This window comes from Hemicordylus capensis, chromosome 10, assembly GCF_027244095.1.
Source record: "Hemicordylus capensis ecotype Gifberg chromosome 10, rHemCap1.1.pri, whole genome shotgun sequence".
Lineage (NCBI taxonomy): Eukaryota > Metazoa > Chordata > Lepidosauria > Squamata > Cordylidae > Hemicordylus > Hemicordylus capensis.
The window spans coordinates 6,810,492-6,835,509 of NC_069666.1; the positions used below are offsets into that span (position 1 = coordinate 6,810,492).

General features: G+C 48.8%; 1 protein-coding gene across 11 annotated transcripts in view; it reads left to right on the top strand.

Moving 5' to 3' along the window:
* The window catches only part of AKAP13 (A-kinase anchoring protein 13), a 193,378-nt gene that overhangs the window by 83,016 nt on the left and 85,344 nt on the right, over positions 1-25,018 (top strand). For all 11 annotated transcript variants that reach the window (XM_053272105.1, XM_053272116.1, XM_053272112.1 and 8 more), the window contains one exon: positions 5,260-5,330. In XM_053272105.1, the coding sequence (XP_053128080.1) occupies positions 5,260-5,330 (71 nt within the window). The remainder of the gene's footprint in view (positions 1-5,259; positions 5,331-25,018) is intronic.

Here is a 25,018-nt window from a genome sequence, read left to right on the forward strand (position 1 = left end):
CTTCTTCTTCTTCTTCTTCGTGAAAGCAGGGAAAGGAAAACTAGAAGGCAAAAACAAAGGTCGCTTTTCCAAGCGGAGCCCAAATCCTAGAGGCAGAATCCCTCCCAGCGCTTAATGATAGTTTTAATGCAGGCGTTCGGGGCCCCACCTTCTCAGACAGTTGTTAAAATGTAAACAGCTGCGCTCCCAGCTCCCTCCGCCTGTTGCTGTTCTGCTGTTTGCCCTTAGGAAGCACAGGTGTGGCGTCCCTCCGTCACCCCCCCCCCCGCCGCCCCGCCAGCAAGTTTGATCTACAACCAATTAGTCCCAGCAAGCTTACTACAAGGCAGAGCAGTCAAAGCAGAACAAATGTAAGTGGGGGGGCTTGCATTTTATTTCATGTTGGTGCACGAAAGAAAGCTCCCTTCCGCACAGCAAAGGCCCTCGTCTCGCGCGGATCCGAAGGCCGGCTGAAAACCTTGCCCTCCCTGCTCGGCTTTGATCGGAATCGGCATTTAACAAGCCCTGTGTTATTTGGGTGCTTGGGATTTTAGTCGGCGGGTGTGGCAGGCAGGCAGGATTTGGGAGTGCCAGATCCCAGGAGCCTTTCCTCTTTTCGGACCTCAGCAGCTGACTTCTAAATTTATTCTGCCCCCGCCCCCCCATTAATTAATTAATTAATTATTATTTATTATTTTTACATTTTATATCCCGCTCTTCCTCCAAGGAGCCCAGAGCGGTGTACTACATACTTGAGTTTCTCTTTCACAACAACCCTGTGAAGTAGGTTAGGCTGAGAGGGAGGTGACTGGCACAGAGTCACCCAGCTTAGTTCCATGGCTGAATGGGGATTTGAACTCGGGTCTTCCCGGTCCTAGTCCAGCACTCTCTCTACTACACCACACTGGCTGCTCGTATTTAGGCTGTCCCTGGGAGTTTTAAAATCATAGGCAGCTTAAGGGCGAATCGGAAAGGGCCAACTTCTGTATCGGTTTAGCAGCTCCCAGCGAAAAATGAACACCCCAACCAACTCTTGATGGGGGCATTGAAAACAGTGGCATAGGGAGGGTTGGCGAGGGGAGAGAGTCCCGTTCCGGTCCCTCAAATTGATCTGAAGCCTTCCCGAGCCCAGGAAGTGGAGATTTCTCCTGCCCACGCAGCTGGCTTAATTGGAAGCCACAGCAAGACTCTTCCGCATCGCCCTGAAGTGGTTGGTCAGAGCACACGGCATCAGCCAAAGACACAACTGGCAGGCCGGGAATAAAAGCCTATAATTACATGTACCTCCTCCATTGCACCTGCTGTAAACTTGATGCTTAGAAGAGGACAGTGTTCTTTCTCGGGCATGCTCTGACGCCCGCTTTCGGCTGTCTGTCGGCGTGGGGCGTGGCACTTGGATGGCTGTAGATAACAAACGGAGAGAGGATTTTCTGGGGATCGGGCGTAGCTCAGTGTGGGAGCAGCTGCTTTGCATGCAGACCTTCTGAGTTGGCATCTCCAGGCAGGAGTGGGAGAGAGCCTTGCTTGCAAACCTGGAGAGATGCTGCCAGTCAGTGTCGACGTCACTGAGCTGGTTGGACCCTCTGGCCTGACTCGGGAGAAGACCGCTTCGTAGGTTCATCAGGAGCATCCGTAGCTCAGTGCTGGCGCACCTGCTTTGCATGCAGAAGGTCCCAGGTTCGCTCCCTGGCATCCTCAGGTGGGGCTGGGAAAGACCCCTATCTGGATCTCTGGAGTGCTGCTGCCAGTCAGAGTAGACAGTACTGTTAGGCGGACCCAGGGAAGCTGCTTTGTTCTGATTCGGCACAAGGGGAGGAGAGCTGGTCTTGTGGTAGCGAGCACGAATTGTCCCCTTTGCTAAGCAGGGTCTGCCTTGGTTTGCATCTGGATGGGAGGCCATGTGTGAGCGCTGTAAGATATTCCCCTTAGGGAACGGGCCCTAGCTCAGTGGTAGAGCATCTGCACGCTGGCCTGCGGAAGGGCCCAGGTTCAAGCCCTGGCAGCATCTCCAGGTAAGGCCAGGAGAGACTCCTGCCTGAATCCTTGGAGAGCTGCTGCCAGTCAGTGTGGACAAAACTGAGCGAGATGGACCAGTAGTCTGACTTGGTATAAGGCAGCTTCCTCTGTTCCTAGGAGAGTTCCACCTCCGTGAGCTCGCTTGGTATACCTGGCCGAGGCCGTTTGGCTAAGCGGATTCGAGGAAAAACCCTCCTCTCTCTCTCTCTCTCTCTTTCTCTCTCCTGCTGCAAGATCTGGTCTCGGCTCCAAGCATTTATTTTTGGCCAGCATTGTTTGTCCTGAGCTCAAGCTGAGCTGGCTTCTTCTTGCCAAGACATGTTTTGGGCCCCCTTTCCCTTCATTTATGCTGCTCCACAAAAACAAACACCAGACCCTCTTCTGGCGGTCCCCTGACCCTGTGAAGGGAGAGGCGAGAGGCTAGGAAACCAGGCCCTCCCCTCTCCTTCTCTGGAATTTGGGCAAGGGCGTAGCTAAGCTGCCTCAATTTTGTGCTGTGTAATCAGAAGCCCTTCCCTCCCTCTCTCTTTCCCTCTTTGCTTAAAAGCAAAATATTGGGATTTTTTTGGGTTGTCGCACCTGTTAGACCTCCATTTAGGAGCACAAGAGGCTGCCACATACTGAGTCAGACCCTTGGTCTGTCTAGCTCAGGATTGTCCACACAGACTGGCAGCGGCTTCCCCAAGGTTGCAGGCAGGAGTCTCTCTCTCTCAGCCCTATCTTGGAGATGCTGCCAGGGAGGGAAGTTGGGACCTTCTGCATGCAAACGTAAAAATGTAAGGACAGCCCTGCTGGATCAGGCCCAAGGCCTGTCTAGTCCAGCATCCTGTTACACACAGTGGCCCACCAGATTTTATTTATTTATTTTATGTATATACCAGAGGCTCCAGGTGGTTCACAAAAACAAACAAACAAGAACAGCTTTTGAAACAAGAATTAAAAATCTTAACGTGTTTCTGGGCAGCCCACAGGCAAGAGGTGAGGGCCTGCCCTCTCTCCTGCTGTTGCTGCCCTGCAAATAGGATTGAGAGGCATCCTGCCTCTGAGGCTGGAGGTGGCCTAGAGCCACCAGACTAGTAACCGTTGATAGACGGCGAATTTGTCTAAGCCCTGTTTAGAACCATCCAAGCTAGTGGCCGCCACGACTTCCCATGGCAGAGAGTTCCATAGATTAATGCCGATGTTCTTCCCAGAGCGGCCCCATCCCCTAAGGGGGATATCGGTTAGTGCTCACACATGTTGTCTCCCATTCAAATGCAAACCGGGTGTGGGGGCTGCCTAGCAAAGGAGATAATCCATGCTTGCTACCACAAGACCAGCTCTCCTCCCATGCACAGTGGGGGCATTTGAATCGCAAAGCTTGCCCGCCTGGGTACTGTAGATACTGAGCACGGAAGGTGCTTCTGGATTCTTTGAAGACGGCATCCAGTTTGGGGAAGTTGATGCTGCCTAACAGGGCTGCACAGCTTCCGCCCTCCTGCAGATGTTGGACTACAACTCCCATCACACCTGTTGGCCCTTGTGGCTATGGAGGATGGGAGTTGTAGTCCAGAAACCCCTGGAGGGCCGAAGCTGGGCTGCCCAGTTGTGCTTTGGGAGATCAGGCTGCAGTTCTGATCCGTGATTCTGTTGGTCAGTTGTCCAGTAAAGGTGGGACCAAATGTTAGGATGGGGCGTGGGAAGGGCATTTTGTTGTTTGCTTATGTTCTGCACCCTTGGCTCCCCAGCGGTGTCCCTTCTAGCAGGGATTTCCAGATGTTGTTGACTACAACTCCCAGCATCCACAGCTGTCGGGGCCTTTGGCCGGGGATGATGGGAGTTGTAGTCAACAGCACCTGGGAATCTCTGATACAGTGAACACTGGTCCTCAGATGTCGTTGGACTACAACTCCCATCACCCCCAGCCACAATGATGGAATAGTGATAGGGATTGTAGTCCCACAGCATCTGGGGAAGCCAATGTGAGAACCCCTCTTACAGTGCTTTACAACAGAAAAGTTCTCAGAGCAGCTTACTTAGGTTAAAAGGAACAGGGAATAGGGTGGTTATGTAGGAAACTGCCTTCTATTGAGTCAGACCACTGGTCTGTCGAGTTCAGTATTTGGGAGATCGGGCTGCAGTTCTGATCCTGCACTGGCTGGCAGTGGCTCTCCAAGGTTTCAGGCAGCAGGGTTTTCCAGCCCTCCCTGGAGATACTGGAGCTTGAACCTGGGACCTCCTGCATGGAAAACCGATTCTCTACCACTGAGCTATGGCCTCATCCCCTAAGAGGAATATCTTACAGCAGACGGCGCTCACATGCAAATGCACCCATCCAAATTCAAACCAAGGTGGACCCTGCTTAGCAAAGGGGGCAGTTCATGCTCGCTACCGCAAGACCAATTCTCCTCAGCCCAATATGGTTCCCTCTTCTTGCAATTCCTTTTTAAAGAAATGCAAAGGTAGACCCCAGAAACTGCCACGGGACTGACGCTGTTCTGGGGTCGGATAGCGGTCCTCAGTTAATGGGTGACCCTCTGTCAGCTGGGGCTTGTCTCCGGAGCTCTTGCTTCAACTATCCAGCAATTTAACCTTGCATACACTTATTTACTATATTTATGTTCTGCCCTTCTTCCAAGGAGCTGTGGTTCAAATCTTTTCCCACTCCATTTTATCCTCTCGACAACCCTGAGAGGTAGGTTAGGCTGAGAATTAGCAATTGACCTGAGGTCATCGAGAGAATGATATGAATGGCTGGAGATTTGAACCCAGGTCCCCCAGCCCTAGTTTGGCACTCCAGACACCGCACTACCTCCTTGTTTACGGCGCAGAACGGTGATAGTTTTATGTCGCTTTTTTTAGCCTCTCTCGGTGTAGAAATCCAGTGGGTGCCAAATTCTTATGCAAGAACGAGGATTTTTATGGTCCGCTTTGTATGGTGTGAAGTTTCCAGGCACGACGGGGCTGTCGAGTAAAAAATTGAGCATTCCCTCCAACTTGCGTTTCTCCTGTGCTTTTTGTCTCCTGCTGGGGGTCTCTTTCTGTCCGAGGAAAAAGCAAAGGGTTTACGGAAGGCCATCAAGCAAGCCATCGGTACTGAGCGGATTGAAAGCAGCCATGTGGTGGGGAAGGGTGTGGGGTGGGCATGGGTGGGAACAGCTTGCTGAATTACCAAAAAAGAAACTGGTTTTGGTGAGCAAAAAGATGCAAGCGGTGGCAGCGGTGGAGATTGGTGGGGGGGAGTTCTTCAAAAATCCACATGGCGGATTTCTTCTGTCCCTGCAGAGGCTGTGGAGATGAAGACCGAAGAGGAGGTGGGCTGTGCGAGGGGCCTTGCTGAGAATGCCGAAGGAACCGTAAGTTCTTGCTGACGCCCCTTCTTTAAATGTTGTGCATTCGGTTCCGTGCGTTCGGTTTTGGAATTGTGCCTTTTTGTGCATTCAGTTCCGTGCATTTGAGGTCAATGTGTGTGAGCTGCAGAGACCATTCAGACCAGGCAGAAGGCAACCTTGACTCTCCAACTGCTGTGGAATACATCATCTAAGTTCTAAGATTTGACAAATATTTATATATTGCTTTTCAACAAAAAGTTCCCAAAGTGGTTTACAGAGATTAGATAGATAGATAGATATAAACAAACAAACAAGAAAGAAAGAAAGAAAGAAAGAAAGAAAAAGAAAGATGGCTCTCTGTCCCCAAAGGGCTCACATTCTAAAAAAGAAACAATGAGAGGCACCAGCCACTGGAGGGATGCTGTGCTGGGGATGGATAGGGCCAGTTGCTCTCCTCCCTGTTCAATAAAGAGAATCACCACTTTTAAAAGGTGCCTTTTTACTCAGTTAGCAGGGAGGTGTAGTCCATGATGGGAGGTGTAGTTTAACAGCCGCTGGAGAACCAAGGTTGCCTACCTCTGCCTCAGACTTCCTTTCCCCTGCTCCTATTTGCTTTGGTTCCCCTCTGGAAAACATCATGGTGTGTTTGAAAGGGTTGCATTGCTGGGAGATCTTTTTGGTGCCGTTTCTGTGCAGAAGATATGTCAGGGCAAGTTGGTTGACTGCCATAGGCTGTTCTCTCGCTCTCTTTTTCCCCCCCTGGAGAAGGGAGCTCTTTTGCATGTCACTGTGTGTCTGAGTGATTCATCAGCATGTGCTAAACAGAGAGGTCCAGGATATTCAGGGAACTTGACCAAGAGTCCGAATGTACAGCCTTTTGAACTGACCTGTTGTGTGAAAAGCCTTGATTCCTGTTCTTTGTCTGCTTAGCCGCGTTATCTTCATGTATTGTAGGGATGCTAGGACCAGAGGAAGCTGCCTTCTACTGAGTCAGACCCCTGGTCCGTCTTCCTCAGTGTTGCTACTCTGACTGGCAGCAGCTTCTCCAGGGTTGCAGGCTGGAGTCTCTCTCAGCCCTACCTTGGAGATGCTGCCAGGGAGGGAACTTGGAACCTTCTGCTCTTCCCAGAGCGGCTCCATCCCCTGAGGGGAATATCTTACAGTGCTCACACATCAAGTCTCCCATTCAAATGCAACCAGGGCAGACCCTGCTTAGCTAAGGGGACAAGTCATGCTTGCTACCACAAGACCAGCTCTCTTGGTCTATGGCGAAAACTAAAATGTAGATCTTGTACTGCATGTTGGGTTTAAAAGTGGCTTCTGGGTATCAAAAGGGTTATTTGAGTTGACTGCTTTGATATTCCTCCTTGCTTAGGAGCCTTGGAAGCTGCCTCCTACTGAGTCAGACCATTGGTCCATCTGGCTCAGTACTGTCAACACTGACTGGCAGCAGCTCTCCGAGGTTTCAAGCAGGGGTCTCTCCCAGCCCTACCTGGAGATGCTTCCAGATGGGGCCTGCATGGGGCCTTCTTCCACTGAGATGGACCCAGAGTCTGTCTCGGGATCGGACAGCTTCCTAAATCCCATCGAGGCCAGCTTTTGGCAGTGAATTCCCTAAGCTTAATTGGGCATGTTGTGCAGTCCTTCTGGGTGGAGACGAGGGAAGCCTCTAAGAGAGGTGAAGCCGCCTCCTGACGTGTGCTGGATGCTACCGGCGATGGGAGTAGCTGCGTTTCTGCCCTTTGCTTTGTGATTAAAAGACAACAGGAGCAAACATGACGAAGGTGTAGTGACATTTCAGGGAGGTGCTCGGAGGCAGCGAATTCATTCTGCTGGGGCAGAGTGGTGGAACAAGGGCCTTTTCATTAATGCTCTTTTTCTCCTGTCAAGCGTTTTCATATGAGCATTGCCAGCTCTCAGTTACAAAGGTAGCCACTGTATACTGAGTCCGACCCTTGGTCCGTCTAGCTCGTCTGCTCTGGCTGGCAGCAACTCCCCAGGGCTTTCGGCAGGAATTCTTCTCATTCCTGCCGGGAGGTGGAACCTTGAATCTTCTGCACGCAAAGCAGATGCTCTGCCAATGAACTGTGGCTCTGTCTCCAAATGTACGAAGCTGCCTTCTACCGAGTCAGACCATTGGCTCATCTAGCTCAGTATTGTCTACACTGACTGGCAGCAGCTCTCCGTGGTTTCAGGCAGGAGTCTCTCCTGGATTACCTAGAGGAATTTTGCTGGAGTTTGAGCCTGGGACCTTTTTGTGTGCAAAGCAGTTCCTCTCCCACTGAACTACGGCCTCACACCCAATAAAAATTCAAAGCATGTAGCTTGCTGAAGACCACCCAAGTGAGGTAGTTGTTGTCGTTATTTACATTTTATATCCCGCTCTTCCTCCAAGGAGCCCAGAGCGGTGTACTACATACTTGAGTTTCTCTTTCACAACAACCCTGTGAAATAGGCTAGGCTGAGAGAGAAGTGACTGGCCCAGAGTCACCCAGCAAGTCTCATGGCTAAATGGGGATTTGAACTCGGGTCTCCCCGGTCCTAGTCCAGCACTCTAACCACTACACCACGCTGGCTCTGGTGAAGGTGAGACTGGAACGTAGGACTGCCTAATAACTTGCTCTGTCTCATAGCCACTGGGCTATACCACAACCTTTGGGCTTCTCTCCGGCTATGTGGGCTTGTTGCTTCTTGAGTTAAACAGCGAAAGCAACAAGGTCTTGTGGCACCTTAAAGACTTAGCAAATCTACTGAGGAGCGGAGCTGGTCTTGTGGTAGCGAGTTTGAATTGTCTCCTTTGCTAAGCAGGGTCTGCCTCAGCTTGCATTTGGAGGGGAGACCACATGTGAGCATTGTAAGTGATTGGCCTTTGCGGTAGAGCATCTGCTTTGCATGCAGAAAGTTTAATCCCTGGCAGCATCTCCAGGTAGGGCTGGGAGAGACTCTTGTCTTGAAACCTTGGAAAGCCGCTGCCAGTCAGTGCAGATAATACTAAGCTAGATGGGCCAATGGCCTGACTCAGTACAAGGCAGCTTCCTATGTAGCATAAATCTTTGTGAACTACAGCCCTTTTTAGTGACCTTTAAAAAAAAAATAATGGTGGCTAGCTTGGATGGCTTTAAAAGAAGATTAGAGAAATTCTTGGAGCAGGATAGGTTTATCAGTGGCTATTTGCCACGGTGTAAAAATAGAGCCTCCAGATGCAGAGGCAGTCTACCTCTGAATTCCAGCTGCAGGGGGGCAATGGCGAGAGAGGACTCTGGCCTTCATGTCTTGTTTGTGGGCTCTGTGAAAGCATCTTTTAATCCTTGTTGGATCTTTTGACTGGTCCTTTAGTCTTCCAGCCACTCCGCTGTGCCGGTTCTCACCAGGAGCTTTCTCAGACAGCAGGCCTACTGCGAGGCTTTACTGTGAGTTGGAAGTTGCCCCCCTGCCAAACCGATGCAAAAAGTGGATTTTTTTAAAACCCTGGATAGAAATCGGGTTGCGCTCTTTAACACGCAATAAAGAACTCGAATTGTGTGTGAAGTGCTCCCCAATAGCTTGCAAGGTCTTGGGGATAAACTTGGCCGATATGTGACTGCACCCTTCTACTCTGAAGGAGACCTCGCGAGCGAAAAGCCGGGTGTGAAAAACTCTCTCGTGGACAAGCTCACCTTGAGCCAGTCAACTGATCTTCCCATCCAAGGCACTCTCTGTCGAAATGACTCTTCCATGATTAGGACGCTATAAAAGTTTTAAAAGTGCTGCCGACTTGCTGAGCTCACCCCTCATTACAGATAATTTCGGTGACTAATCCTTGAGTGTTTTCTTTGTATGTAAAGATCAGAGCGCCGGGGAAAGGACTTGCCCCAAATTTTGCTTTGCCTCTTTCCTTCGAAGAAAAGTGTCCGCCTCCTAGAAGAGGAACGGGCACTGGAATGAATTTTATTTTTATTTGGAGTTGAAAAGAGGCAACACAGCAACCGGTAATGTGATCCAAGATGGAGTTTGCCGTCGGTCTTCTTTTTTTAACCCTGCAGGGGGGAAGAGAGCATGTGCGGACTGGACCATTTCCGGACTCTCTCTCCTCTCTCTCTCTCTCATTTTTCTTGTTGCTCTCCTCCTTTTTAATCTGGCTTCTCTGGTCCGAGATTGGGAGTGCCAAAGCGAATGGAAAGTTTTCCACAGGACGGGTGACCACAGTTTCCTGTTGCTAAGTTGGAGTGAAACAAAATAAATAATAAAAGCAACACCCTGTGCTATATTAAGGCCACTTAAAAATCTGTTGAAGTGTGTTTAATCCTCCCGCATATTGAGGCTCGTAACTCATCCCAAATTGGTATAAAGAATGACACTTTCTTCCATTTTTAAGTGTACAGTTGGTTTAAATGGGCAATTAAATCAGGCAGGAGGAGAAGAAATGCCACGCCAGAGCTATTGGGAGTTTAAATTTACCCCAGCATGGTGAAAACTTTCCTTTTTTAACAACACGATACCTGTTTTGATGATGGGAGTAAAGCAGAGTTGCATAATGTTGGCCCTTTTCGTTGCTGGACTAAAACTCCCATAATCCTTGACTATTGGCCTCTGTGACTTTGGATTATGGGAGTTGTAGTCCAACAACAGCTGGAGAGCCAAGGATGTGTAGCCTTGGTGTAAGGCAGGGCTGCTCAACTTTGGCCCTCCTGCAGATGTTGGCCTACAGCTCGCATAATTCCTGGCTATTGGCCACTGTGGCTGGGGATTATGGGAGTTGTAGTCCAAAAGCTACTGAAGGGCCAAAGTTGAGCAGGCCTGGTGTAAGGTAAGGTGAGTATATTCAGTATTGTTTCTATATGCATACATTCAACAGGTCTTGAGCTGGAGGGAAAATGCACGAGTATTGGAGGTTTATGAGGACCCAAAGATGTTAGCTTTGGGGGTCATTGATTGATTGATTGATTGATTAAGTGCCGTCAAGTCGGTGTCGACTCTTAGCGACCTCATAGATAGATCCTCTCCAGGATGATCTGCCTTCAACTTGGCCTTTGAGGTCTCTCCGTGGTGCATTCATTGCTGTCGTAATCAAGTCCATCCACCTTGCTGCTGGTCGTCCTCTTCTTCACTTTCCTTCAACTTTTCCCAGCATTGTGGACTTCTCAAGGGAGCTGAGTCTTTGCATAATGTGACCTATGTATGATGGTTTGAGCCTGGTCATTTGTGCCTCGAGTGAAGATTCTGGATTGGTTTGTTCTATGATCCATTGGTTTGTTTTGCTGGCTGTTCATGGTCTCCTCAAAAGTCTTCTCCAGTACCAGAGTTCAAAAGCGTCCATACTTTTTCTGTCTTGCTTCCTCCAAGTCCAGCTTTTGCATCCATAGTGTCACGGGAAAAACCATTGTCCGGACGATTCTAATCTTTGTAGGTGTAGGCACCTATACATACATTATATTACAGACCCCATATACCACCCCAGTATCGTTTGTGTACTGTAAACAAGACTCCTCAATACAATTCTGATTTTTGCATGTTATTGTAGTAATTGCATTGTGAAATACATCCCCCTTAAAAAAAAAAGTGCCCTGAATAAGTTGGGGTCTATTTGACCCCAATATCTGACCAACAAAAAACACCTTTTCTACTTAAAGATCCAAGTTTGCTTGCCTAGATTGAAATGCAGAGCTTGGGGAGAGGGCACCATGACGCAGAGTGCTGTTCACCCATCTTTCCTTGATGTTTATTTTGTGCTGATGTTGCCTAGCAGGAAGCCCAGGTATATACTCTTCTTGCTTTGTGGCTCTGGCAGCTATTCCTAGTAGCTGAAATTGTTCTAGATGATCTGCAGTGGTGTGTGGCTTTGTGTGTTTGGCTTGTTGAGTATTTGGTCTTATTCTCTCATACCGCTAGGAGACAAAGTCGAAGACTTCCAAGAATTATTCATTGCATTCTAGGAGAGCCGTTGGGGAAGACTAGTATTCTGTTGGGTAACTGGACATGCCATTTAAAAATGCACAGAAAGGCTCAAAGGTAGCATGGACAGCAATGTGCCATGGAGATGTAGGCAGGCTTGTAGTTAGCCACTCGCCTGGTCGCCTATGATGAGCTAGAATTGCTTCCAGGTGACCAGGTGTGTAGGTAAAACTGAAGAGACTAGCTTGATTATTCTTCTTTAAAAGCCCTCAGAGGGCCACGTACAGGAATACTTCATGTGCATATAGACGACTGTGAACTGACTGGACCCGAGTTCAAATTTCCGTTCAGCCGTGAAGTTCACTGAGTGACTTTGCACCAGTTGCTTATCTCTCAGCCTAACTTACCTCGCAGGGTCATTGTGAGTATAACCACCACCATGTACACCTCCCAGAACTCCTTGGATGCTGCCTAGGCCAGATTATGGGGAGGACGGTGAAGCACTGGAGAGCTGGTCTTGTGGTAGCAAGCATGACTTGTCTCCTTAATTAAGCAGGGTCCACCCTGGTTGCATTTGAATGGGAGACTAGAAGTGTGAGCCCTGGAAGTTATTCCCCTCAGGGGATGGAGCCAAAGGGCTCACAATCTAAAAAAGAAACATAAGATAGACACCAGCAACAGCCACTGGAGGGCTGCTGTGCTGGGGATGGATAGGGCCGGTTGCTCTCCCCCACTCAACAAAGAGAACCACTACTTTAAAAAAGTGCCTCTTTGCTCATTCAGGAGGGGATGTTCCTAGTATGTTACTCGTAAAAGGGATAAAGAGAAGCCCACTTACTCTTCCCCTCCACAATGTCCATCACTAAGTTGGCAATGTTGTCTGGGGTCCATTGTCTGGCTCCTAGATCCAAATAAACTTTGCCAAGGCCTGCCCTAGTGTGAATCCTCTGCGTGGGCGGCAGCACCCTGAGGCACTGAATGGATGTCTTAAAATCATTGTACTTAACTCTCCATCACTCCTATAGAAGGGAGGAGTGCATGATCAGAGTAAAACCCAGACTCTTCTCCCATCCGTTCTGACCACCAGATCTGTACATTCCAAGGAGGATGACAGATAGTCACTAGAATAGAGTTTCAGATTAACCTTCTAACCCAGCATCCTCGTTCTGACTGGGTCAGCTGCAGAGCAATGAGGCTTGTGATGAGCTGTTTGCATCCAGGTGGCGGAGTTTTAATCTCCGGCTCACTGAATCAAGCCCGTCTCCTCTTTTGGGTCAATATTTTCTTCCCAAGCTCCATTTACCTCCTTGCTGAACTGTGTGAAGGTCATTCTCACTGTGAATCCCGAGTTCTGCTGGGCAAATCCGTACGGCCCACAGATCTCGAAACAAGCTATTGGCGTTTGGATTACTCGAGCAGTGAGGCTTTGTCACTCTGGTTCCTTACCTGCGGGAGTAAGGTGTACGTGTGGAAAAGCAAAAAGGACAGCAAATGTGTTGCCGAGAGTTAGGGAAGCGTCCTGTGCAGTAGTTCAATGGGAATTAACCACCTTGGGATTGTTTTAATGAAAGGCGGTATACAAATTTAAGAATTTAAAAAAAAAATTAAACCCATTGCTAAGGGAAGACAATAAATGTCATTGGCTCATCTTGCATATTGCTCTTCATATATATGCTAATATCTTTTTTTCAGAAGTAGCAGCCTTTGAAAACATCTGCTTCTCTGACAGCCCAGTAATAGCAGGTCTCTTGCTCTCTTTGCTTTTGGTGTCCCCAGTTTGAACTGGTATCCAGGCATGGGTGCCATCTTGAATGGCAGATGGTAGAGTATGGATAAATCTGGCCTCGTCAGTTGCTGTTCAAGAAAAGCCGTTACTGAAATGCCTGGGCAAACAGCAGCGTCTTGACCTGGCACTTAAAACTTGATGGTGAAGTTCTCACGGGCACTTTCTCTGGGGAAAGCCCAGGATGCCACCACTGAGAAGACCCTGCCTTTGGTTATCCCTGTATCACTTCTGATGGCAAGGGTGATTGGAAAGCCATCTTGGATCTAGATCTCACTTCTTGGGCAGGTTTGTGTAAAGGTAAAGTGTGCCGTTGAGTCGGTGTCGACTCCTGGCGCCCACAGAGCCCTGTGGTTGTCTTTGGTAGAATACAGGAGGGGTTGACCATTGCCATCTCCCGCGCAGTATGAGATGATGCCTTTCAGCATCTTCCTATATCGCTGCTACCCGATAGAGGTGTTTCGCATAGTCTGGGATACATACCAGCGGAGATTCGAACCATCAAACTTTGGCGGCGTGGACCTCAGAGGAAAAATGTAGACTTATCAACATGGACAGCTGTCTTCTTGAAAAACAAGTGCCTCTTTAAAGACAACGTTGACCTGAAATCCGTGTTATGTAATCTGCAGTGGGAAGGAACCCTTTGATTTTGTTGTGCAAGGGCGATCGTGAGGGTAATTGGTGGCCCGGGGGTGTTTGCAGAACTAAAGCATGCAGTTCTACAGAAAGATGGCAGGAGGAATGTAGAAATGTTTGCGAACTAGCCCATATTTTTGTGGTTCATTGCTGGTGGAAAGAGCAGGAATCTGTAGGGGCTTTCAGATGCCTGGGCCTTCTCTGTAGCCTCCCCCAGGCTCTGGGACGTGCTGCATCTCTTTAGCCGGGCGTTTTGCTTTTGGTGGCTGTTTATCATGGTTTTATAATTGTGTCTAATGGGTGGTTTTAATTTTGGCACTTTAATGGCTGTATGTTGTAAACCGCTTAGAGATATTTTATTGGGCGGTTTAGAAATGCTATGAATAAATAAAAGAGGAGCCAATGACCAGCTGTGCCAAAAGCATCATAGTGATCACACTGCATGTAGCCTTACAGTGGTTCAGAGGCAGCACAGAAAGAAGGTCTGTTGGCTTGGAGCATAGGAAGCTGCCCTGTACTGGGTCAGAGCATTGGTCTATCTAGCTCAGTATTGTCAACACAGACTGGCAGCGGCTTCTCCAAGGTTGCAGGCAGGAATCTCTCTCAGCTCTATCTAGGAGATGCTGCCAGGGAGGGAACTTTGAACGTTCTGCGCTTCCCAGAGTGTGGCTCCATCTCCTAATATCTTAGTGCTCATGCATGTAGTCTCCCATTCAAATGCAAACCAGGATGGACCCTGCTTAGCAAAGGGGACAATTCATGCTTGCTGCCACAAGACCAGCTCTCTTTCTGACCTATAACCACAAAACAGTTCACTAACAAATTCCTGTCAAAGCAATGTCAAGAATGTAAGAAGCGATTTAAATCCATGAAGATAAATCTAATAACAATGGGATTTTTTTTTTTAAAAAAAATCTGAGCGAAATAAAATAAGTCTTACTTTGCAAGCCGTGTTGTAGCTTTTAAATCTAACTTTGCAGTAGCTTCCGCCCCCCCCCCCCACTTTGATCTGACCTTTTGTTAATGTAAGAGGAAAATCTGTTGGAAAATAACGACTGAATCATTGAAACTGATTAATCTAATCAGTTAAATCAAAAACTGATTGAAATGAGGTTGGTTGAGAACCTCTACAAAGCAATAATTTTTCTGTGCGTTTGCTGTTGCTCCTCCAAAGAGGACCTGGACGATGCTATTGGTAAAAGTCAATAGTTCATTATGTGTCTCTTTCATTCCATAGAAATGTCAGTTTTTCCTGGGGTGTCACAGTCCAGTTTCTCAGAGCCACCCTCAGTTTTTTCAGGCCAATGAGACAGAGCGAGAGAATGAATTAAAATTGCCATCGAGCTTTGCAAAGGCTTGCATTTGATATTCTTAGCTCTGTAGTCTCTGGGGATGTTCTGGTCTAATGGAGAAATAACGCTGCAAACTGGGCAAAGAGGCACCATTCAAAGAGGTGATGCTCTTTACACTAAGCTGGAGGAGAGCAGCCATCCCTATTCAAACCCCCAATACAGCATCTGCTGGTGGCTGTTGCTGGTTTCTACCTGGTCTTGGGAAGAGGTCTGGTCTTGTGGCAAGTAAAGTTGTGCCGTCGAGTTGGTGTTGACTCCTGCAACCACAGAGCCCGGTGGTTGTCTTTGGTAGAATACAGGAGGGGTTGACCATTGCCTCCTCCCGCACAGTGTGAAATGATGCCTTTCTGTATCTTCCTATATCGCTGCTGCCCGATACAGGTGTTTCCCATAGTCTGGGAAACAGACCAGCCGGGATTCGAACCGGAAACCTCTTGCTCCCTAGGCAAGCTACTTCCCCGCTGCGCCATTAGGTGGCTTCCTACCTATAGATACCAGGGACTAAAGATGGGTCCCTTGTCTTGTGGTAGCAAGCATGAATTGTCCTCTTAGCTAAGCAGGGTTTGCCCTGGTTTACATTTGGATGGGAGCACTGTAAGATATTCCCTTAAGGGTTATAGCTCAGTTGAAGAGCACCTGCTTTGTATGCAGAAGACCCCAGGTTCATTCCCTGGGAGCATCTCCAGGTAGGGCTGGGAAAGAGTGCTGCCAGTCTGTGTAGACAATACTAGGCTTGATGGATCTATGGCCTGACTCAATAGATGGCAGCTTCCTATGTCTACCCAGACTGGCAGCGGCTTCTCCAAGGTTGCAGGCAGGAATTTCTCTCAGCCCTATCTTGGAGAAGCCAGAGAGGGAACTTTGAAACCTTCTGCTCTTCCCAGAGTGGATCCATCCCCTGAGGGGAATATCTTTCAGTGCTCACACTTCTAGTCTCCCATTCAGATGCAACCAGGGCAGACCCTGCTTAGCTAAGGGGACAAGTCATGCTTGCTCCCACAAGGCCAGCTCTCCTCTCCTTTATACTGAGCTAGATGGACCAATGGTCTGACTTAGTATAAATCAGCTTCCTAAGTTACTATATTTTTTAAGACTGTGAGCCCTTTGGGGACAAGGAGCCTTCTCCTTATTATTCCTTTTTAATATCAACTGCTCTGAGATCTTGTTTCGTTGAAAAGCCGTATATAAATAATAGTAGTGTTGCTGTTCGTAGAAGCAGGATAAGCTTTGCAAGAGCAGAGCTGCCGGGCTCTGAGTTCTCAAGCAGCAGCCCGACATATTAGCAGGCACAGTCAGCTTAGGTTCCGCTACCAGCCGGTTAAATCTGGAACCCTGCAAAAAAGAGAAGCGGAAATGGCAACCGCCGAATACAGCCTCTGCCTTAACTCTAGAAGAGCCTGTCCTTTTGACCTCCGTGCCATTTTTTACCTCCGGTGGATAAGTCCTCTTGCTTCCCCTGTATTCATTTCTTGTGTCGATAATGCTTGCCCTGGAGATAGGAGACCGGCAAACACATTAGGTCAGAGACTCAGTGCTGGTCTGGTTAACGTCAGCTGGGTGGTCTGAGATAATAGAACATGTCACCGTAATTGAGAGCCAGGCCCTGCATCCCAGCCGTCTCAATAATTTCCTTTATTTTATTAGGCTTTATGTTCTGCCCTCTTCCTAGCAGTCCAGAGCTCTGTACACGGCCCTTTCTCTTCCCACAGCCACTCTGGGAGGTATCTTGGGCTGAGAGCTTCGCTTCATAGAGTCCTACTTGGTAGAGTTGTCTTCTTTTTCTGTGCAATTGCTGTCTCTACTCAAACGAGGACATAGGAACAGAGGAAGCTGCCATATACTGAGTGAGACCATTGCTCTATCTAGCTCAGTATTGTCTTCACAGACTGGCAGCGGCTTCTCCAAGGTTGGAGGCAGGAATCTCTCTCAGCTGTATCTTGGAGATGTTGCCAGGGAGGGAACCTGGAACCTTCTGCTCTTCCCAGAGCGGCTCCATCCCCTGAAGGGAATATCTTCCAGTGCTCACATGTGGCCTCCCATCCAAATGGATCCAGGTACTGCTGAGGGTAAAACATCACAGTTCATTGTGTGTGCAAGCCTGTTTCATTTCATGGTAATGATGGTTTCCTGGGTCTTTCGATCAGGTTTCCTGGAGCCAGACTCGAGATTTGTGAAGAGGGAGGGATTCTATTAAAGTTGGCATCAAATTTTCTAAGTGCTTGCTTTTGATATCCTAAGCCCTGCTGGGTCAGGCCCAAGGAGGCCCATCTAGTCCAGCATCCTGTTCCCCACAGTGGCCCACCAGACGCCTCTAGGGAGCCCACAGGCAAGTGGTGAGGGCATTGCCCCCTCTCCTGATGTTGTATCCGAGCCTGGAGGTAGCCTGTAGCAATCCACACCTGGTAGCCATTGATAGGACCTGATGGACGATTGACAGACAATTTTCTGTGTGGCACTATTAGCTAGGAACTTCCTCATCTAAGCTCTGTTTGTCCAAGCCCCCTTTAAAGCCATCCAAGCAAGTGGCCATCACCACATCCCGTGGCAGAGAATTCCATAGATTGATTATGCGCAGTGTGATAACAAATACTTTCTCTTGTCAATCCTAAGTTGTGTTGCAATCACAACTTCCAGTGACCCCTGGTTCTAGTGATGATAGAGAGGGAGAGGGGGAAAAAAATCTTTCTCTCTGTCCCCCACCCCTGCAGCCTAATGAAGGGATTCCCAACCTTGGATCCCCAGATGATGCTGGACTTTGCTCAAAACACTCTGCAGGGACAGAGAGCTTTAATTCCATGCTGATGTCCTAATATGCCATCAGGGAGTAAGGTCAGCTCTAGGCTTTTTTTTTTTTTTTTTTGGTGCCCTAGGCAAAGTTTTATCTCACTGCCACCGCCACCGCCAAGAAGTATGGAGCCCCAGCTTTTATTTGAGCTGCGTTGGCTTCTCATTTGCCAGGACCAGCCCATGCTGGTTTGAAGATCCGGTGGGAGAGAGTTCCCCAGTCAAAAACTCTAATGCTTCAGAGATGAAAAGCGGCTGCTGTTAATTTGGAAATCCAGTCGGAGACAGTTTTTTGTTTTTTTTAAAATGAATCCCCAGGCAGGCAAGTCATGTTCAAGAGATGGAGTGCAGCTGAGGAGACTCGCCATTCATGGCGGGGGGGGGGGGGTGAGGTGCAGTGAGTAGAGACTGTATTTTGGGGTGCAGAATCTGTAGGCCCTTTGAGGAGCAAGCAGCAGCACTGCATATTGCATTATTACACTACTGTTCTGTAGTTTCAGGAGAGAGAGAGAGGGAAAGGGAGAGAGAGAGAATGAATGATGGGCAGTGCTCTCTTCTGACACTGTTCCTGAACCGCCCCCAAGAACTGGAGGCCTAGACGACCACCTAGGCGTGTCAAGTGGCCTTGTCAGGGAGCACAGAGACAGAAGCTGCTTCCTTGATTTTAATCTGGTGTTTGGCAACACCCAAGTCTCTATCGCTTTTCCACTGGCTGTGGTTCAGCTTGTGGTGATGATTACCTGGCACGCGAGCTCTGATGGATGCAGACAGCTGGGCTTTGTCACCAGGGCTGAGGGAGACTTAGTCATCTTTTCCCCTCCTCCCTCCCTCTTGTTATGTGTGTTACTGGATTTTGCAAGGTAGAAGGGTTCTTGTTAGCTGCTAACTGAGCAAAGACGCATCTTTTTTTTTTAAAGTGGTGATTCTCTTTATTGAGCAGGGGGAGAGCAACTGGCCATATCCATCCCCAGCACAGCTGTTGCTGGTGTTCATCTTATGTTTCTTTTTAGATTGGAATTGTAAAAAGTTAATTTGAAAGCTAAAAATCGAGAATTATAAAAACTCTGGTTGAAGAGCAGTATATAAATATCCGTAGTTATTGTTGTCATAGTTGTCTTCTGGGAGGCACTATATTCTCCCCCCCCCCCCCCGCCCGCTGCCCATACTCTTAATTTAGGGATGGCTTGTCATAAGAACAGCCCTGCTGGATCAGGCCTGTCCTTCCGGAACCCCCTGCAAAATCGCAATGGTTGGTTTATATAACTTCATATATTGCTTTATGGTTGGTTTACAATATGAATAATACAATTTATATTAAAACCTCTCAGCTGGGGTGGTTCATCTCCAGTTGCCACCAATTTGTCTAGGGGCGACTTGGGGGTCAACCCTTAGGAACATAGGAAGCTGCCATATACTGAGTCAGACCATGGGTCTATCTAGCTCAGTGTTGTCTGCACAGGCTGGCAGCGGCTTCTCCAAGGTTGCAGGCCGGAGTCTCTCTCTCTCAGCCCTGTCTTGGAGATGCTGCCAGGGAGGGAACTGGGAACCTTCTGCTCTTCCCAGAGCGGCTCCATCCCCAAAGAGGGGAATCTCTTCCAGTGCTCACACTTCTAGTCTCCCATTCAAATGCAACCAGGGCAGACCCTGCTTAGCTAAGGGGACAAGTCATGCTTGCTTCCACAAGAGCTCACATTGCATGCAGTGCTCACCTGTCATCACCCATCCAAATGCAAACGAGGACAAAGTCTTCTTAGCAAGAGGGGCAATTCATGCTTGCTACCACAAGACCAGCTCTCCTTATCCTTCCCTGGAGCAGCCCCTGGGCTCTGAAACATGCTTCCCCCCCCCCAGAATGCCCATGATGACTTCCTTGTGGGCCTGTAAGGAAGAGAAAGAGAGCCATCTCATCTCAATATGCTAGGAGATATATTTTAATAGAAGCCCAATGTATTTCGAAAGCCATCTAAAGGCGCAGCGGGGAAGTGACTTGACAGGCAAGCCAGAGGTTGCCAGTTCGAATCCCTGCATTGGGCAGCAGCGAGATAGGAAGATGCTGAAAGGCATCATCTCATACTCCATGGGTGGAGGCAATGGCAAACTCCTCCTGTATTCTACCCAAGAAAACCACAGGGCTCTGTGTGTGCCAGGAGTCGACACCGACTCGATGGCACACTTTACCTTTACCAATGTATTTCAACCAGGAAGGCCTTCCTCAGTGGCAGTTACATTCATGCAAAAAAATTATATTCATGTATCTGCAAGCAAAGCCATGACCCCATCCCCTAAAGGGAATATCTTGCTGCATTCACATGTTCACAAGTTCCCTCCCTGGCAGCATCTCTGATAGGGCTGAGAGAATCCTGCCTGCCACCTTGGAGAAGCCGCTGCCAGTCTGGGTAGACAATGCTGAGCTAGATGGACCAATGGTCTGACCTGGTAGAAGGCAGCTTCCGATGTTCTAGGTGGTCTCATAGAAGCACTAGTGGTCCATTAAAAAGCCTTTTTAAAAAGCTTGGGCAAAGTTCTGTGCACACACTTGCATGAATGAGAAGGACTTCTGGTTCTGGAGTGACTTTTCTCCCACACAGTTCTTCCGTTGACTTGGAAACTGCCTCTTTTTTGAGCAGAAGTGCACTTTTGGATCCAAGCCTCTGCATTCAGATCTTGTATTGGATTTTCCTTTCTTGGATATCTGCATAAAGCAAGCTGCTTTAACAGAACTTGATCCTCTTTTGAAAACAAAGAATAATATCTGCCTCTCCATATGGGATTGATTAATTCTTTTTATGTTTTTGAAGGAACGTTTGTGTGTTGTGTTTGACAAACGAAACAAAATAAATAAATTGGGGTTTAATGCCAAACAATAGCCTGTTCCCAGAGATACGGATGGGGAGTGGGCTGCCGACCGACTAATTATCCATCCCCAAATGGGAAGGGATTTCTTCTTTTCTTTTGCTTGCTTTGCAGAATAATCTCCTGTAATCCTGGTTAGGCTACAAATCCGTTTATTGTAGTTCTGTATTGATTTCACTGGAATCTCCTTTTTTTTTTTTTTTAAACCATAGACTTCCTTGTAGCTGGTTTGAGAAACAGTTTAGCGTGTCAACCCGTAGGTGCTTAAAGGAAAGTTTCCCTACACTATCTCTCAGAACTTTCCCGTTCGTCCCTGGGCAAAGTTCAAAATGCCGTGCCTGAACTTTAGAAGCGTTCACTGCATTTTAGAAGAAAACTTTAGAAGTTCCACTACGGTGATGTTCCATTTCATTCATTTCTCCATATTTAAAGCTGGAGTTCTCAACAGGGGACATGACTAATCCCAGGGGTACTTGAAGGGCTCCCAGGGGGTACTCAGAACTTTCACCCCTCCCATGCAACCACACTATTTGTTCTCTCTCTAACCATCGCCAATTGGATGCTGACATGTCCTCGGCGATGTGTCCACTGCAGAAGGGGAGGGAGGAGGCGAAGACACACCACTGCTCCTGATTGGCTGGCTACATTTTGAAGCTCAGGGTACCCCCCCACCCACCCACCCCGCCGCAGCCTGACCGACAGGCTCCAGAAAAATAGCACTGAGTACTCACATTTGAATTAGTGGGGTTTAATTAGGCGCAGGGCCTTCTTTGTGGTGGGGCCAACATTATTGGATTGTCCTCTTTAAGGACAGTGAACCTGGGACCCTCTGCTTGCGGAGCAGATTCTCTGCCCCTGAGCTATAGCCCGATCCCTAGCACCACCAGCCACTTGGACACGGCACATTTGACTCCATGCCGGCTTGTGTCTTTTTCTGCTGTCTGTTTCTTATGTTTGCGGAGACATTCTCTTTCCTCCTGGCGGGCTGCATACAGATTGGGCATGTGATGGTTGATGGCTTGCAAAGCATGTTGTCAGCCCCTCTTGAGCTGCTTAATAAGAGAGGCAGGAAACAAATAGATTACAGTTTCGTCTGGGCCAGCGAATATACCGGAATAAAGTGTATGTTGCAGATGGTGTCGATCCTTCCACGGCCTGCTAGGGCGTTAATTTTCCTCCTTGCAGAGTCTTGGATGTATCTGTTCCAACATCTCTTGTCGGCTGTCAAAAAGGTATGGGGTCTAATTAGATCTGTAATTATTGTCCGGAGCCTGCTTGGTGGGCAGTGTAGTTGCTTGGTGGTTATGCCAGGCTTGTTTCAGTGGTGCGTAGAGTCCAGGGGAGTGTGCAACCTCCATAAATGCATTTGGAGGTGGGGGGGACAAAGCAAACATCTCTGTGTCTCTTGATCGCCTCCGACTCCTTCATTAGCAACCGAGCAAAACCCCCCCCCCAAAAACCCACACACAAAACCCCCTCAAAAAACAAAATCCTGACCTGGGAAGAAGTGCTGCGTAGTGGATCTTTTTGCATATAGGATTTCTGTTTTCTTGCGACTTCCTTGTCTGCTGTTGCAGTCTGCAAGATTAAGATGGGATTTTTCTTTTCTTTTCTTGCTTGTGTCCAGTTTTGGTCAGGATATCCAGCAGGACTGTTACCATGTGAATTTCAAGGCTAGAGATAATGGGGGTGGCGGGTAGCATGAAGTAAGAGAAGAACGGTTCCATTAATAGATGAGAAATGGCTGGATGTTTGTTCCCTGCATGATCTAAAAGGGGATGAACTTGGAAGGGTGGGTATTTCCCCCCCACTTTTGCAAGGGAAAAAAAATCCCCCTTAAGGATTTCATTCCCTCCCCCGCCCACCGCATTTTAATATAGGAAGATGCTGAAAGGCATAATCTCATACTGCGTGGGAGGAGGCAATGGTAAACCCTTCCTGTATTCTACCAAAGACAACCACAGGGCTCTGCTGGTCTGTCTAGCTCAGTATTGTCAACACAGACTGGCAGTGGCTTCTCCAAGGTTGCAGGCAGGAATCTCTCTCAGCCCTATCTCAGAGAAGCCGGAGAGGGAACTTGGGACCTAAATGTTCTTCCCAGAGCGGCTCCATCCCCAGAGGGGAATCTCTTGCAGTGCTCACACATCAAGTCTCCCATTCATATGCAACCAGGGCAGACCCTGCTTAGCTAAGGGGACAAGTCATGCTTGCTACCACAAGACCAGCTCTCCTCTCCCCTGAATTGTAGTTCAGCAATGCATGGAGGCCCCCGGGTTGGAACCCACTGGGGTCAACAATACTGAGCTCGATGGACCGATGGTCTGACTCTGTATAAGGCAGCTTCCTAGGATCTAAAGCAATATAAGAAGCTGCCTTCACCTTATACATTTTCTCTGTGGAACAGTGAACCACAGCTCTTTACAAGCAACACCCTGACTGCTGTAGGCTCCGAGCAATGCATGAAGTTTACCTTGCATGAGAAACGCAGGATCAGGGGCAAGTCGGAGAGTTGCTCTTGTGGCAGCAAGCCTGAATCGTCCGCTTTGCTGAGCAGGGTCTGCCCTGGTTTGCATCTGAATGGGAGAGTACATGTGAACACTGGAGAGATATTCCCCTTAGGGGATGGGCTCGCTCTGGGAAGAGCACCTGCCTGCTTGCTTGCATGCAGAAGGTTCCCAGGTCCTTCCCTGGCAGCATCTCCAAGATTGGGCAGAGAGAGACTCCTGCCTGCAACCTCGGAGAAGCTGCTGCCAGTCTGGGTAGGCAATACTGAGCTAGATGGACCGAGGATCGGATTCGCTAGAAAGCGCCTTCCTATGTTCCTATGACGCCGCTCCGTTGCTTCCTTCCTTACAACTTTGCACCTCAAGTCAACACCAACTCCACAGTCTGCCTTGCACAAATCCAGTTCGTCTTCCCAGGCTGTTTGCATCTGCTCAGCGGATGAAGCGCTGTGGCCACCAGGGGGCGATCCGACAAAGCCTGCCGCACTGAACCTCTTCCCCTATTTTTGAGCTCTGTTTTGCAGAGAAGAAAAGGGAAGGAAGCAGAGAGAAGATGCAAATCTGCTTTCTAACTGGTCTCGATCGAACCGACCCTGGAGTCTTTTTCTTTTTATTGCATGCGTGGCATTCTGGTGCTCCTTCCGTTCACAGCAGTGATCCCTGTAACAGGCGTCCCCAGGTGGTGTTGACCACAATTCCCATCGCCACCCCCAGCTGCAATGGCCTTTGGCTGAGGATGATGGGAGTTGTAGTCAACAACATCTGGGAATCGCTCTTACGGAGGACACGGGCTGAGAGGCCAGCTCCTCTTGCCACTCGGTTCCGTGCACAAGTCAGGTTCCCTCCCTGGAAAAGCAGATTGAAAAAGGGCTCCTCGTTGCTAGTTATGCCTCCCCACCCACCCGCTCCCTCGAACCTCTTCTGCCTGAGGAAACCAAAACGTTTCCTGGCACCTCTGCCTGGAACATACAGACTTGGCAGCTGGTCCCGTGGAGTGGAATTTAGTCCCAAATAAGGGCCTCCATTCACACATGTGGGTGTGTGTGTGTGTGTGTGTGTGTGTGTGTGTGTGTGTGTGTGTGGTGTCCTGTGCGGAAAGCACTTCTAAGTAGAGAGAGGATTCAAAACCAGCATGTTGTTGTGGCAGGAGTTCCCAGCCTTGGGTCCTAGGAAGATGTTGGACTGCACTTCCCATAATCCCCAGCCAGAAGGGTGGAAGACGGGGGCTGCTGGGAGTTGTAGTTTTTGTGGCTGGGGCTGATGGGGGTTGTAGTCCAACAACACCAGGGACCCAAGGTTGAGATGGATTGCATGCAGATTTCCCTCCTCTGTTGATTGCAGTGAAGGGGAAGAGAGCTGGTCTTGTGGCAGCAAGTAGGAATTGCCCCTCTGCTCAGCAGGTTGGGATGGGTGGCTACATAAGAACAGCCCTGCCGGATCAGGCCCAAGGGGCCTCTCTAGTCCAGCTTCCTGCTTCACACAGTGGCCCATCAGATGCCTCTGGGGAGTCTACAGGCAAGAGGCATATGCATTCCCCCTCTCCTGCTGTTGCTGCCCTGCAACTGGGATTGAGAGGCATCCTGCCTCTGAGGCTGGAGGTGACCTGTAGCCCTCCAGCTAGTAGCCGTTGATAGACCATGAATTTATCCAAACCCCTTTTCAAGCCATCCAGGCTGTGTTGGCTTACTTGTGAGCACTGTCTGCTGTAACAGATTCCTCGTAAGGGATGGGACCACCCCCTGCTAACTGGGCAAAGATGCACCTTTTTAACGTGGCGATTCTCTTTATTGAGCAGGGGGAGAGTAACTGGCCCTCTCCACCCCCAGCACAGTATCCCTCCAGTGGCTGCTGGAGTCTACCTTATGTTTCTTTTTAGACTGTGAGCTCTTTGGGGGACAGGGAGCCATCTTCTTTATTTATTCCTCTATG